Source organism: Patiria miniata, unplaced genomic scaffold, assembly GCF_015706575.1.
Source record: "Patiria miniata isolate m_02_andy unplaced genomic scaffold, ASM1570657v1 HiC_scaffold_8, whole genome shotgun sequence".
Taxonomy (NCBI): domain Eukaryota; kingdom Metazoa; phylum Echinodermata; class Asteroidea; order Valvatida; family Asterinidae; genus Patiria; species Patiria miniata.
The window spans coordinates 13988141-14002170 of record NW_024037075.1 but is presented as its reverse complement, the minus strand read 5'-3'; the positions used below and the strand labels follow the sequence as shown (position 1 = coordinate 14002170).

Genomic DNA, 14030 nt, shown 5'->3' with positions numbered 1-14030 from the left:
CTGAAATGACATCACAGCAATAGCGCCCTCAGATGTCCAAAAATATGGACAATTTTTAATGTATAAAGAAGTGCACGTTTCAATAAAATTAACCAACTTGTGATGTTAAATTGTTTTCATACATTTAAGTGAAGTAGAAAGTTGTACAAAATGTGTCCCCAAGAAAAGTCATTGTGTGGACCCTTTAAAGTCCATGTATAATATTGAAACAAGATTTAATTAATTACACTGAACATTACTTGTTTGTGACGATTTCAGAACCAATTTGGAATCTACTTTAGAGTCAATATTACTCAAGTGCTCAAAATCAATGTGATATTGATATCATTATTTTCATTACAGTGGAGTCTCGATAAGTGAAATCTCGGGAGAGTTGGCTCAAATTTTGAGTTAAGCAGAGTTTTGAGTTATCTAATGGATTTTCTATTCAACAACAATTGACGGGAATAAATTTTTGCTTGAGTTAGAAGGGTTTTTGAGTTAACAGGTTTTGACTTGGAGATTTCACTGTATTAAAAACAAAAGTGTCTCTGTGTAAGGGAGTGTGGTTGGGCTGCTGAATGAAGCTTTGTGTCAACAAACGACAAAGTGGGAATAACTTTGTCCATCTTAAATAAATTACATACAAAAGAGCTTCCTTGACATGGCAAGCTTGTTTAAACTAATTACTTTCAGTAATTTGTGATGTCAAAATATGTGTTTATTGCAACATCAACTTATTCAGTTCAAAAGGCACCGCCATTTTGATTGTGTGGAAAGTCCAATTAAAAAAAAAATTAGGGGGGGGGGAGCTGTACAATTCTTGCATGGACCAAAAGCGTAGTTTAAGCAAGTATTATTGTGATACGACAATGTGAGGCATTCTGGCAAAATGAAACAGAACTGGGCAGAGGTCGAAATGAGGGTTTGTGGGCAGTAAGAAGAGAATACAATTCTGCTTACATTGCACTCCAATCGGATATTCCATTGACAAGTTATGACTGTTTAAAGTTCACGTTTCTCGACATGTCAAAAAAGTAAAATACTTAAAAAAGGCCTTTAAATTTTCAAGTTTTGTATTCGTGAAAATAAAAACATGCCAATTTGTGTTGGTTTACACTGCTACTCCACAATATTTATACTATTTCTTTAATATCTGTGTAGCAGACATATAAGGGATTACAACTGTGCCCAGTTCCGTTGCATTTTGCCAGAATGCCTCACAAAAATTTTAAATGTTGGCCCAAAAAAAAAATAAGTCGGTCTCTGGTCAGCGCGCGCGTCGATTTTAATCATGCGCGTCGATCTTTTTTTTTTTCAAAATGTTCCGCGGTAGCTCCAACAGCGCCCGCTATTTCCGCACCTCCTCAATTGTTTTTACCAAAGAGCACCAAGGAATGGGAAATTGCACCAAGGCAAATGATCGAAATTTAGCACCAAGGCAAATTATGGAGGACACTAATGTACATGAGGACACCAAAAAAGCAAAATAGTACCCACCTTGTCTGTACAATCCAAGCTTGAAGAAAAAAAAAAAAAAAAAAAAAAAAAAGCCGCGTGGCCGCGTCAATTCCGGAACTTTGGTCTGACCAGAGACCGAATATTTTTTTTTTGGCCTTACGAACAGTAAGCAAATGTCCCAATGACTAACACCCCTCGTGCCATGTAGTCTAAAGAGACATAACCGAGCTGAGCTGAGCATGAGTAGCTTGTGAAGAGATCACGTGAAGTGCAATGCAAAATGTGTGCATGTGTCTCTATGTGAACCATGTGAACTCATCAATTTGGTGTACGTAAAATTTAATACATTTGATAACTTTTCATAACATTGTTGACTACCAGTAGGCCAAGAGTAAAAACTCTTCTATTTGCGACACATCAACCCACCTTGGAAATTCCTAGTTTTTGAGTAAAATCCATATTGTTCCCTATTGTACACACGTCTCCAGAGGGCACGGTGTATCAGATCCTGTTTTCTAAAGATGATTTCGTGACCTTTTAATGATGTAGAGATTTGACTTTATGTTCAGTGCTGTAAACTGCTCCTACTTCTTCCAGCATTGGCTATTATCTTTACAGTGGCAGGAACCATACATCCTGCATTTACTGGTACGGTGCATGCTTTCACCTAGGCAAAGGAAAGCTTGCAAGTCTCGTCAGAAAACTGAGTTTGAAGGTAACAAACCAGAAAGTAAACATACGGACGGCAGAAGTGTTATCTTTTTTGTGGTGAGGAAGTTGCTGAGAAGCATGTTCTTTGAGACGAAATGGACATAAACAATTGTTTACGTAGGTTTTTACTTCTTTTGCGACATGCACCAGCCAGATACGCAATTGTATTGCAAGAACTTGCAAAATTATTTTAACTGAACAATATATAAGGTGCATCAAACATTCTGATCAAACATTCTGATATCGAGTCAACTTATTCAGAATTTAAATCAATTTCACTTATACATTGTACTTCAAATTCATTACTTCAAATAATGCCGTGATTGATGATACTCACCATGTAACGATGTATCGCCAGTGTTCGTTTCGCAGGGTGACCTTTGTTTGACCTCCAACAGGACCTCCAGGTGTGTCACATGCTGGAATGATGAAAAACAACAAATCCACAGGAAAATAAGATGCAAGATTCTAGAAGAAATGAACAAAAGATATGGAAATGTTTCCATTGTGAATTATCGTACAGCTTATCAAACAAGAAAGAGAATTGGTCCTCACTTTTCACACTTTTGTTCATTTGCAAACCAACTATGCCCCAACTTGGTCGTCGCACCCAGCTTATGTTGTGACTGTCCCAACTTGAGCCAAACTAGATCACTCAAGTTGCAGCAATGGGCAGGCCTGACTTGGGTTGGGCACTGCTACTCATACATGGATGTTAGAGGGCGCCATTTACCAACGAGCGTAGGTGCCGGTGATGAGCACATCCACGGCCATGTGCTGCACAGTGTCATCAGACAAACTGAGCCATTTTCTACACGGCTTTCCTGGAAGTTGCTACAAAAAGACGACATGTTTGATCTGCCTCTGAGCTCCCAGGCCCGGCCTGAGCGTGTGCCCTTGGTCCTACTGTCCGGGCGGTAGGACCATGCAATCATCCTGGCCCTATCCCGACAATCCTCATCCCAAGGGCCAACTTTACTTTTGTCATCGTTTTTCTGGACAAAATCATGGAAAAAATGTTGCTGCCCAACTGGATCACTCAAGTTGGGACAGTCCCAACATATATTGGGACCGACGACCAAGTTGGGGCGTAACACACGTATCAGTAGGCTAAGCAAACTGATGTGGCTATTGTAATCCATTAAACATCAAAAAGTCATTTACTTTCATAACCTTCATATTTTCCTAACAAATCAACTCTATATACACAATTCATTTCGATTGTGTAAACATTTTCAAAATTCTTCCAGCAATTCAAGTCATGCATGGATAATTCAATTTATAAATACAATGTTGCGGATAATGTATCATAGCAGGTTCAGTGAACATGAAAATATGTTCCTCAATAAAATTCACTTCATGGACACTGCCAACGTTCAGGATTTGCAGGTCAGCATTTTAGCATGAGGTAGGCAATTCGTTATCAGTTACCGACACCGTGACCACGGAGTAATCCTCAGTTCTGCATGGGTGCCAAACACGCATGCTTTTTTTTTTTTACAGAACCACGTTATTTTCGTTTTCACGAAGTAACAGCCGGCACATTGTGGCACCGGATGCGTGCAATCCATACATTTTTGTTTTCACAAACTAACACTGATTTGTGATTTGTTGACTTGTTTTGCAGATTTTTTGATTACAAGGTATTTATGAGTGGGAATTTCTTTGTGCTTGGCTGTATGTTTCAAACCGGCTAGGGGCATGGCATGCCTGGAAGCAGATATTGGCCCTCGCCTTCGGCCGGGTCATTATTGGCAACCATACCACAGCTGGTTTAAATGTACTTGTTTCAAACCGGCCAAATGCATATTTATTCACTTAAAATGGTCATTAAGTTCAATGCTTGTTCATATTATCCCTTTATTTGTGCGTGCCTTTTGGGGGGGGGGGGGGGGGAGGGCGTGGAATGAATAATTGAGAGTGACCTAAACTGATTCAGTCCAACGTGTAAAAATCAAAACATATACATGTAGTGTAAGGTCAGAAACAAAACAGGTTTGTTGAAGGCAACAGCTTAACTAAGGCTGCTTCTTGACTGGCCTTTTACTTGTGCCGTGAATGAACTAGCCTTGGTCAAGGTGTTCGTCAATAGTGCTTTATACAGTGCATAGCGCATGCCCAGCGCATGTCAGATACCATCACGGACAATGTCAACAAACGCCTTGACCAAGGCTACATGTAGTTCCGTCGCGGCGCAAGCAAATCGCAGGTCGACCTAGAAGCCAGCCTAAGACCCATCTCCCTAATTGAAGTACTGGGCTGTGAGTTTACAAGATAGTAGGGTAATCGGGTATCCGATAAACACATGGGCTGGATTGTGTTTGAATATTTGTCAAAGAGGACAGGGATGATGGTGGGTTTGAACCATTCAATTCTGAGCAAACCATTCAATTCACACACTATACACTCTTCCTCACATACTCATCTTAAGGTAAAATGCAATACAACAGAATGGGACTGACACAAAATGATCACACCAGAAACAATTGTGAGATATTAACATCATGTATTTTAATATGGAACCTGAATGCAATCCATATGTCTACTCCATCAGGCTATTACTGGGGCAGTCCAAGAATTCACACATGTTACGTCCCAGCAAAGTTTAACCGTCCAAACATCAATTAAGTTCAGTGTTGATTTTTGTATTCTACTGGTGGGCATTTGAAAGGAGAATACCGTATCAACAAGAACTTGTGTTAGTCTTTGAGATGAAGAAGACATGGTACGTTACGTATGGGACCACAAGGAGACCTTTTCTTGGACTTGCCCTACTTGCAAAAAGGAGAGTTTTTTAGTTATTGTACTTACTAGGCCTATTAATATGTGATTTACAGATAGAAATGGAAACAAGTCTTTTAATTAAAAAGTTTGCAAATATAGAGAAACGTGGAACATTTTCAGCCACTGCAAAGCATAGAAAGTGAATTTGACACCACACTTCATTAACATCGAAGCATGTCAGAATATTGTCTTTATTTGTTGTTTTTTTTTCAATTATATAAACAAAAATTACAATGCATCTAGTCAGTTGCTTTTTGTGGTTTATTTGAAGAGAAAAAAAAGCAAAGAATACCCTTTGTTTTCATATTTCCTTTAGTACTTTTAATGTTCAATGAATATAATCCTGAAAATTTTGCTAAGGAAACCACCCCCCCCCTTTCAATGCTGTGTCAAATCAGTTATTCCTTCATCTTTTTGCAGTTTTTAAAACTGATCTTCCCACCAACCTTTGCACCAATGTTTATTTAAAATATGAACAAAATATAAAATAAACATTCTTAAAAACATTATTTTCAAAAAAAGTCACTAATCTGTGGTTGGAAAATCCCAAACTACTCTTTTAAATGTCTGACATAAGTACAATAATATTCAGGCAGCCTAATCAACAAAATATAAGATAAACATTCTTAAAAAAAAAATATTTACAAAAAAGTCACCAATTGGTGGTTGGAAAAATTCCAAAACTACTCGGGGTGATAGTTAATTTTTTGAACCGTTATACAGGCACAATTCAGCCACTATGGCCAATGAGTCTCCAAAAATATAATTATATTTACAAAATATACATGTGTGTTTACCATCTTGGAATAATTGCATAACTTCTCATTGTTTAAACCTATCATTGTTTTAACGTGATACACAAATACAACTGTTGTCAGGCCAACAAGTCTCAACTTGGAAATGGACCAAACCACCCATACAGCCTCAGAAATCAACAAATACCATATATCCACTGGGTTTTCAAATTAGTGATGTTTCCATGCACACGTAGAGACTTGAGGTCTACAGTAATGTTGTTTGCCACTTCAAAAAGTTTCCAGATGTGGAATCTACACTCATTCACAAACTGGAGATTGAGGTCAACCAGGGATCTTATTTGCATAAACTATTGTTGTTTTATGAAATAGTTTAAGTCAGAGAATAGACTTGGAACTGTAGATTTGTGCCAGATTCGTCCCGTCCATTCTTAGCACGAATGTACAGTTCCTTGTCCATTCTCATTGACCCAATAAGCTAATCATAGACACTCTAAAAAGTCCCAGGTCAGATTTGACCTGACATTTTTCCGGGGCAATATCGTGGAATCTCCAGTTATTCACAAATAGTTTAAGTCGAAGAATAGACTTGGAACTGTAGATTTGTGCCAGATTCGCCCCGTCCATTCTTAGCACGAATCTACAGTTTCTTGTCCATTCTCCTTAACCAAATCAGCAAATCATAAAGACTCTAAAAAGTCCAGGGGTCAGATTCGACCCAAATCTGGGTCAGATTTGACCTGACATTTTTTAGGGTCAAAATCATGCTTCTCTTGAGTCACCTTTCTGGCCATTTGACCAAGAAAATGTCATTTTGACCCAGAAGAGTCTCAGGTCCAATCTCAGTCTGAACCAGATACAGGGTTATATCTATAACCAGGCATTGATGACAAACTAACAGTGTCATATGTAGAGGGTTAGCAGCTAATTGTCCTACACGCAGTGCAACACTACTGACCACCTGACATGAGAAAGTGTTATGATGTTTGTTTAAATTGCAAACAGCCATCCTGGAATAACAAATTTAAATTATCTGTTTTTGGTTATTTTTAGAATGTGCACAAGTCTCTGATTTTATAGTTTTTTTTTATGAAAAACAGGTAATTGTCTTACATGCAGTATGTGACCCTACTGACGATCTTAATGGAGAATGTATTACAATGTTTTGCCTGTGAGAATGGTCCTGCTTAGGATTGAAACATTAGGCCCTCTAATTTTGTTGATTTTCTTGTAAATTTCATTTCCTTTTACAGAGAATGTGATCATTTTGATACTGTTATGCCTAGTACATGTAATTCAAGAGTGGGTTTGGCAAGGGAGAATTAAAATTCAACACTAAGTGATGGGAAGAGGGACTGTAACTCCAATCGATACAATGCCTCGTTGCGAAATAGGCTCAACCTAGTCAAGCTGGGCATGTTACCTACAGCCGAGGCAATGTGTGGAATGTCTGAGTGTGTCAAATTGCACCAGCCCAGGTTCAGCTTATTTAAGTGCATCATATTGGGTAATTCCTTGGCCCACAATGCAGCACATCCACCCAATGACTTGTTGCTACCAAGATCCAAGTCAGTCAGTCTGGGCATGTTACCTACAGCCGAGGCAATGTGTGGAATGTCTGAGTGTGTCAAATTGCAATGGTACAGGTTCAGCTTATTTAAGTGCATCATATTGGGTAATTCCTTGGCCCACACTGCAGCACATCCACCCAATGACCAGTTGTTACCAAGATCCAAGTCAGTCAGTCTGGGCATGTTACCTACAGCCGAGGCAATGTGTGGAATGTCTGAGTGTGTCAAATTGCAATGGTACAGGTCCAGCTTATTTAAGTGCATCATATTGGGCAATTCCTTGGCCCACACTGCAGCACATCCACCCAATGACCAGTTGTTACCAAGATCCAAGTCAGTCAGTCTGGGCATGTTACCTACAGCCGAGGCAATGTGTGGAATGTCTGACCGTGTCAAATTGCACCAGCTCAGGTCCAGCTTATTTAAGTGCATCATTTTTGGCAATTCCTTGGCCCAAAATGCAGCCCATCCAGCCAATGGATCGTTGCCATCAAGATGCAAGTCAGTCAGTCTGGGCATGTTACCTACAGCCGAGGCAATGTGTGGAATGTCTGACTGTGTCAAATGGCAATAGCGCAGGACCAGCTTATTTAAGTGCATCATTTTGGGCAATTCCTTGGCCCACAATACAGCACATCCACCCAATGACTTGTTGCCCCAAAGATCCAACTCAGTCAGTCTGGGCATGTCACCTACAGCCGAGGCAATGTGTGGAATATCTGACTGTGTCAAATCGCAATAGTTCAGGTCCAGCTTATTTAAGTGCATCATTTTGGGCAATTCCTTGGCCCACAATGCAGCACATCCACCCAATGGGTCGTTGCCATTAAGTTCCAACTCAGTCAGTTTGGGCATGTTACCTACAGCTGAGGCAATGTGTGGAATGTCTGACCGTGTCAAATTGCAAGAGCTCAGGTTCAGCTTATTTAAGTGCATCATTCTGGGTAATTCCTTGGCCCACAAGTCAGCGGATCGGCCCAGTGTCCGGTTGCAGTCAAGCCTCAAGTAAGTCAGTTTGGGCATGTCATGTACAGCTGAGGCAATGTGTTCAATGTCTGTGCTCTCCAGTTTGCACGATCTTACTTCAAGTCTCTTAAGGCTTGTCAAGTGTTTGATATGAGGGGCCCATTCTACAGCTCTACTTCCCAATGTATTGCAGTCATCTATGTGTAGATTGGTCAAAACTTGGTTGCATTTCAGTGATGCCAGGATTTTCTCAAGATCACCCTTCATTGAAGAACATTTGCAGAATGTCAGACACCAGAGGTTTTCCATGTAACCCAGGGCGACGGCTAAACCACTGACCAAAGACACGGAAGAAACCTTAATGGTTTCAACGCGTGACAGTTGTGCCATCAAGCCATCTGACCTACAGATGATTTCGAGAAGGTATATGAGAATGCGGAAATCATTATTGTTATCCACCTCAATAGCTGATGGGATAAGTGAGTCGCTGTTGAGACACTGTGGGACATTTTTGGCTTGGCTTTCAAAAAAACATTGTCTACTAATCGCTTGTGCAACAGACGATTGGTACCTTGACGTACTTGTATATCGATCCTCAAATTTATGTTCAAGCAATTTCACGATGTCAGTCATGCACTTTTCATTGTCACCGCAACAAAAACGTAAAAGGAAATCATGTGAAACAATGTCCTCAATTGTCTGACAAAGTTGCTTTAAATAGTTTTGAAACTCACTGAATGGTTCAACTTCGTACACTTCACTCTTTACAAATCCCTGGTTTGACATATGTACACTTTGCAAGTATTTACCAGCACAGAATTCCTGAATAGTCTTGTGCATGAATTGTATGTTGTTGTGACATTTGAGGTTTTTGATAACTCTCTGCTGGGTTAGGATGCCCGCTTTCAGTGCAAGGTGCAGCGCATTTTGTTCAAACTCATCAATTTGATATGAGAAATTGTGGTCAGCACTTATGAAACTACTTAGTGCAGTTTTTCCTATAGCAATCACTGCTTTTGATGCATCTTCGTAGCTACATCCTTTTCTTGTGAACATGTAATCAACTGCCTTAGTGAAGAGGCGTGAAGTTGTTTTGGGGAGTTGTTTATTCTCCCTCCACAACAAACACATGAGAAGGAGAAGCATTGGATACGTGAACAAATCGAGCAGCGTGTTGGATTTTTCAATGCTTTGGATCAGTGCATTGCCACTAATAGGATCTTTGTAATAGAATTTCCGAATGTATTCATTAACATCCTCCTTGGTAAACCCCAGAACCTCTATGTGTGTGCAAGGATTTTGGACAAGTGACTTCAGTGTCTCAAAATGAGAGGGGCGAGTTGAGACAAAGATGCAACATTTTCGGTATTTTTTTCTATTGAGTGCTTTTAGGATAGAACCGAATGAGGCTGCATCAAGTGTTTTGGTCCTCATTTCATCAAAACCATCCAACAGAATCAAGACCTTATTTGAGTTAGCCTGAATGAATTTATCAAGTTCATCTTTGGCTACTTCAGGTGTTTCACCTAGAAGTTGATCAAAAACGGCATCAACAAGATCAGATTTTTGCAACAGGGCACACATCTTTAACAGAAAGACAAGCTTGAATCTTTTCAGGATTTCACATGCCTCATCAGCCCAGTCATATGCAATCTTGTCAAAAATGGTTGACTTGCCGACACCACCTATGCCAAATAAAATAGCACGATTGAACCCAGTCTCAGGCCAATCTTTCAATATTTTCTCATACTCTGTGGAATATACAGTTTCCTCAGAGTATTCTTCTTCTGCAGTACCTTTCTTTGTTCTAACCCGCAATTTAGTGTAAATGCCAACAATGGGTCTTTGATCGTCAGGAACCTCGGGGTTAAACTGAACATAAGAACCTGTTGTCTTGTACCATTTCCTCAAAATGTCCCTGGTCTTGTTACCGACTTCTTGGTTGAGATCCCCCACTCTTGATTCTTGGTCTGGTTTCCGAGTCTGTGGAGATACTACTGTTGAGGTCAAACAAGCAACATGCACTAGTAAGCAGGAGGTCACAGGTTAGTGATTGTTCTCATAATTACTCGGGACTACACTGAGTATAGCGCGTTTATGAAATACCACGTCAGTGGAGGGCAAAACCCAATATTGAATGTATTATTTCACTGAAACACTGTTTCTGAAATAATTGAATAGGCTACTTCTACAGAGGCAGACATGTAAAAGAAGTGGTGACTTGAGATTTACAGTTCGTCAGTGAGGCAGTGTACAAAATAAAATTACCCCAAAAAATAAACAAAAAGAATGTTGTGGCTTTTGTATCTTTGTTAGACACAAACTTGCGCAAGTTGGTTTAACTTTCACATTTTTATCAACAAAAAATAAATTAAGACAAAAACTGGTAACTGCAGTGTGTAGGCTTTAAAAAAGTTGATTCATTATTCCATTCATTTATTTATAAGTGCAAAATTAATAACTATAACTATAACTTACAACATTTATAATGCGCTCCCCCATGTTTCAAAGTGCACAGTTGTTTCTTGTACAAATATCAATTTACTGATCAAAGGCTTGTGAAAAAAAAGAAAGCTCTGAAGTACTATCTTAAATGAGTCTAATGAATCAGTTTCACGGACGTGGATGGGAAGAGAGTTCCAGAGTTTCAGGGCTAGCACAGAGAAGGCACGGTCGCCATAGCGGGTTTTGGTTTTAGGTCCAGGCAGTAACTGAGGATGGGCTGTAGAATGCGATCGGAGGTGGCGGGATGTAGATGAAATGGCTGGGCTATTAATACTTATGTATGTGACTTCTGTAAAACTATCTTCACTTTTTTTCATTTTCTTTCAAATGTGACACATAATAGGGGGCACCATTTGGCGTGGGTACATAAAGAACAAATTACAAGACTTTACCCCCTATAAATAGCACCCTCCTAATGTGCTCACCAGAGGCCTATATCCTATTACAAACTGGTTTATAGTTGAAGCAAGAAATTGGTGACTCTCTCTCCCATTACCAGCAATCCGCCCTTTGTGTCCCTGATTGTGTAGCATATCACCTCCACCCCCCCCCCCCCCCCCACAAATACATTAACACCTGATCTAATATATCAATTAGTGCAACAAACAAGATCATATTTACCTGCTCCATCCAACGGCGAGCTGTAGAAGTTGACATTTGAACCAACAATGGTAGGATTGTTGCTACCACTGACTGTGCCGATCTTTCGGATGGCTCCAGTTCGTTCTGGGGAATCTAAAATCAGAATAATTAAAATATCTCTTAAATGGACATCGACAAAATTATTCATGTACTTGACTTCATCTTCTATTATTTATTTATTTCTGGTAATGAAACCAGGGCACTGCACTGTAGCTAGCAAGCCTGAAGAAACCTGTGGAGAGAAGACAATGAGAAGAAATGACAGTTTTAGAGGTGGGTTAAAAACACCAGAAGAATATTCTGGGAAAAACCCACGGAATCAAGGACTGAAACCCAAACCACATATTGGCCCATGGAAGGCGAGGCAAGTACCACTATGCCAACCTGACTCCCCTTAATCCCTAGTTGTCATCCACGCTAGGAAAACTAATTGTTTTTATCAAGATATGTGATTATGAAAAATCTGAACGTCCAAAAAAGAAGTTGAAACCCAACAACTTAAAAAAATCTTATCAAAGTGGTGAGGTGGGTGGGTGTGTGGGCAGGTGAGTGGGGAGGGGGAGTTATTGCCCCTCCCTCATTGACCCCGTGTAAATGCTCTAGCTACTACATGTACTCACCTGTTGCAGCTGAGGGGGTGGGTACCGGTGCCTCCTGTTGCATCGTGGTAGGGACAGCAGTCCGGCAGGCTGCTTTAGATTGTGCACGGCCCATGGTACTTTGGATCACCCAGCCACAAATGGAAGTCCTGTTTGTCAATAATGAATGAAAAGCTGTAACACACTGGTCTTCATTCCAGCTTCAATATCATTCTTCAGCATTAAAATTTGTCCTTAGAATGTTGTTTATGTTTGGAATAAAGACTAGGTTTTCACCTAATTCAGCTTGCACATGAATAAAGCTGTGCGTAGATGGTACATTTTGTGGTCTAGATGGGTCACAGGGGTAAAACATGCGACTTTGGCGACCGAGACCGAGACCGAGACCAGCACTTTCAAGACTGAGACCAGCCCGTTCGAGATTGAGACTCTGATAGGATGAAACAGAGACTCTGATAGGATGAGACCAAAACAAAACCGAGACCGAGAAAAAGTGGTCTTGAGTCACTGGTAGAAACTGCTCTGCTAATGCACAGTTGACCGTCAGTCAGTGAGATTGGTAACTTGTGACAGCAAAACTCTAAATAGGCTACCCCCAACGTTTAGTATAACCCATGAAACAAAAAAAGAACCAAAAACTAAAGAAATGACTTAGCAAAACTTACAGTTAAGTTTGAATCGGGTTGATTCAGAGACATCAAAGATGACACTGAAGCACTGCAGCTGCTACACCCACCAGTCTCATGACCACTTGACGGAACTACATTATGCAAATTAATCTCGCGATAATATCAATATATGGTATGGACTCAAAACCTTACACGTTATTGACAGATGACTTTGATATTCTGTCACATGCAAGCAGGTTACACCCAATGAAACAAAATATGCACTTTTAATAATTGTTTCTTGTCCTAATAAGACTATTTTCATACCGGTACTAAATACATGTATAGCTTAGTACAAAAATAAAAGGCCGTTTTTAATTGTGGCAAATCGCGTATCGATATTATATGAACTACATTTGTCCCAGTAGACCTACAGAAATGCATCTGGGTTTTCCCAAATTGTTCTAAGTCAACACTGAAGTTCACGCTGAAGTGTTTTGTTTGGTCTGCTGTCATGGAAAGATCTACAAAGTTGACGAGTCAATGGGTGACTTATTTTTCTTATCGAAAGACGCAATTTCAAGTGTTCAGAAGTGTTATTTTAAGCTCAGCATCAATTCAATGCAAATTAATTCACCTTTGAGCCTTTAGTCAACATGTACATGTTTTAGGCCTACACAGCTTGGTACAAAAATGTGACACTGATCCACCAAATATTTCTAGCGGCATATTTTAATTATGAGAAACTATAATAAAATGCACTTAAAACTGCTTGAATAATTATTTGAAAGTAGGCCTACGGTACATACTAAAACTGGCACTAATGTATGGACCAACTCTAAAAAGGCATCAAGCTTTTTACTTATTATAGGAACCATTTTAATTAAATAGCCAATCTGACAGTCCAATTAAATTGTTACAAATTAAATGTACCCAGTATGTTGAAGAAAAAGAAGTGCTCACCTAAATTTCATCTTCAACCTGTCACTTCCTGCACAAAGCCCTGATGCTTTCACCAAGAAATCCAGCTGCAAATTAAAGACAAACAACAGTTTTAAAACGCAGATTTTAATTCCTCAAGTTGGAGAATCCAGCGGTTGAATAGCAAGAGGTCGTGGGTTTGAGTCCCACTCTAATCAGCTTGCTTGCAAAGGTGTTTTTGTAGAATTGTACATGTCACTGACAGTTTGCGAGGCTTTTTTTCTTTAAGGATTGAGAAAGGTAGAGGACAATGGGCCTTTCATGAATTGTGTCATTTGGTTTTTCCTGCTCAGAGCCAGGTTTCAAGAAATCAGGAAGGCTCCTTATGAATAAACTAAGATATTAGGGTTCCATGACTGCAAACTGCAAGCCTAAAATGTCATCTGGGTGATTGCTGATGTCCATCAGGAAAGATGAATCGCACTGATTCCCACAGTACCTAAACCGCGTACAAAAATAATTATTTCT

At 39.7% G+C, this 14030-nt stretch overlaps 1 protein-coding gene across 2 annotated transcripts; it reads right to left on the bottom strand.

Annotated features, from left to right (window-relative positions):
• Nucleotides 1–6957: 6957 nt before the first annotated feature.
• Nucleotides 6958–13667, bottom strand: LOC119719796 (NLR family CARD domain-containing protein 4-like). Of its 2 annotated transcripts, XM_038189287.1 has the most exons (4): nt 12639–13667; nt 11995–12122; nt 11354–11467; nt 6958–10224 (listed from the first exon to the last, which is right to left on the bottom strand). In XM_038189287.1, exons 2-4 carry the CDS (start codon nt 12086–12088, stop codon nt 7013–7015), a joined length of 3420 nt encoding a protein of 1139 aa, XP_038045215.1. In that variant the 5' UTR covers nt 12089–12122; nt 12639–13667; the 3' UTR covers nt 6958–7012. The 2 variants fall into 2 exon arrangements, with proteins under 2 accessions (XP_038045215.1, XP_038045216.1); XM_038189288.1 differs by having other exon boundaries at nt 11995–13667.
• Between the last annotated feature and the right edge of the window lie 363 nt (nt 13668–14030).

Excerpts from the sequence above, each read along its gene's own strand:
- LOC119719796 (XM_038189288.1), bottom strand. The coding sequence starts at position 12,088 with ATGGGCCGTGCACAATCTAAAGCAGCCTGCCGGACTGCTGTCCCTACC. Across the intron at positions 11,468-11,994 it reads CACCCCCTCAGCTGCAACAG|ATTCCCCAGAACGAACTGGA; the intron begins GTGAGTACATGT and ends TTCTGATTTTAG. Across the intron at positions 10,225-11,353 it reads CTCGCCGTTGGATGGAGCAG|TAGTATCTCCACAGACTCGG; the intron begins GTAAATATGATC and ends TGACCTCAACAG.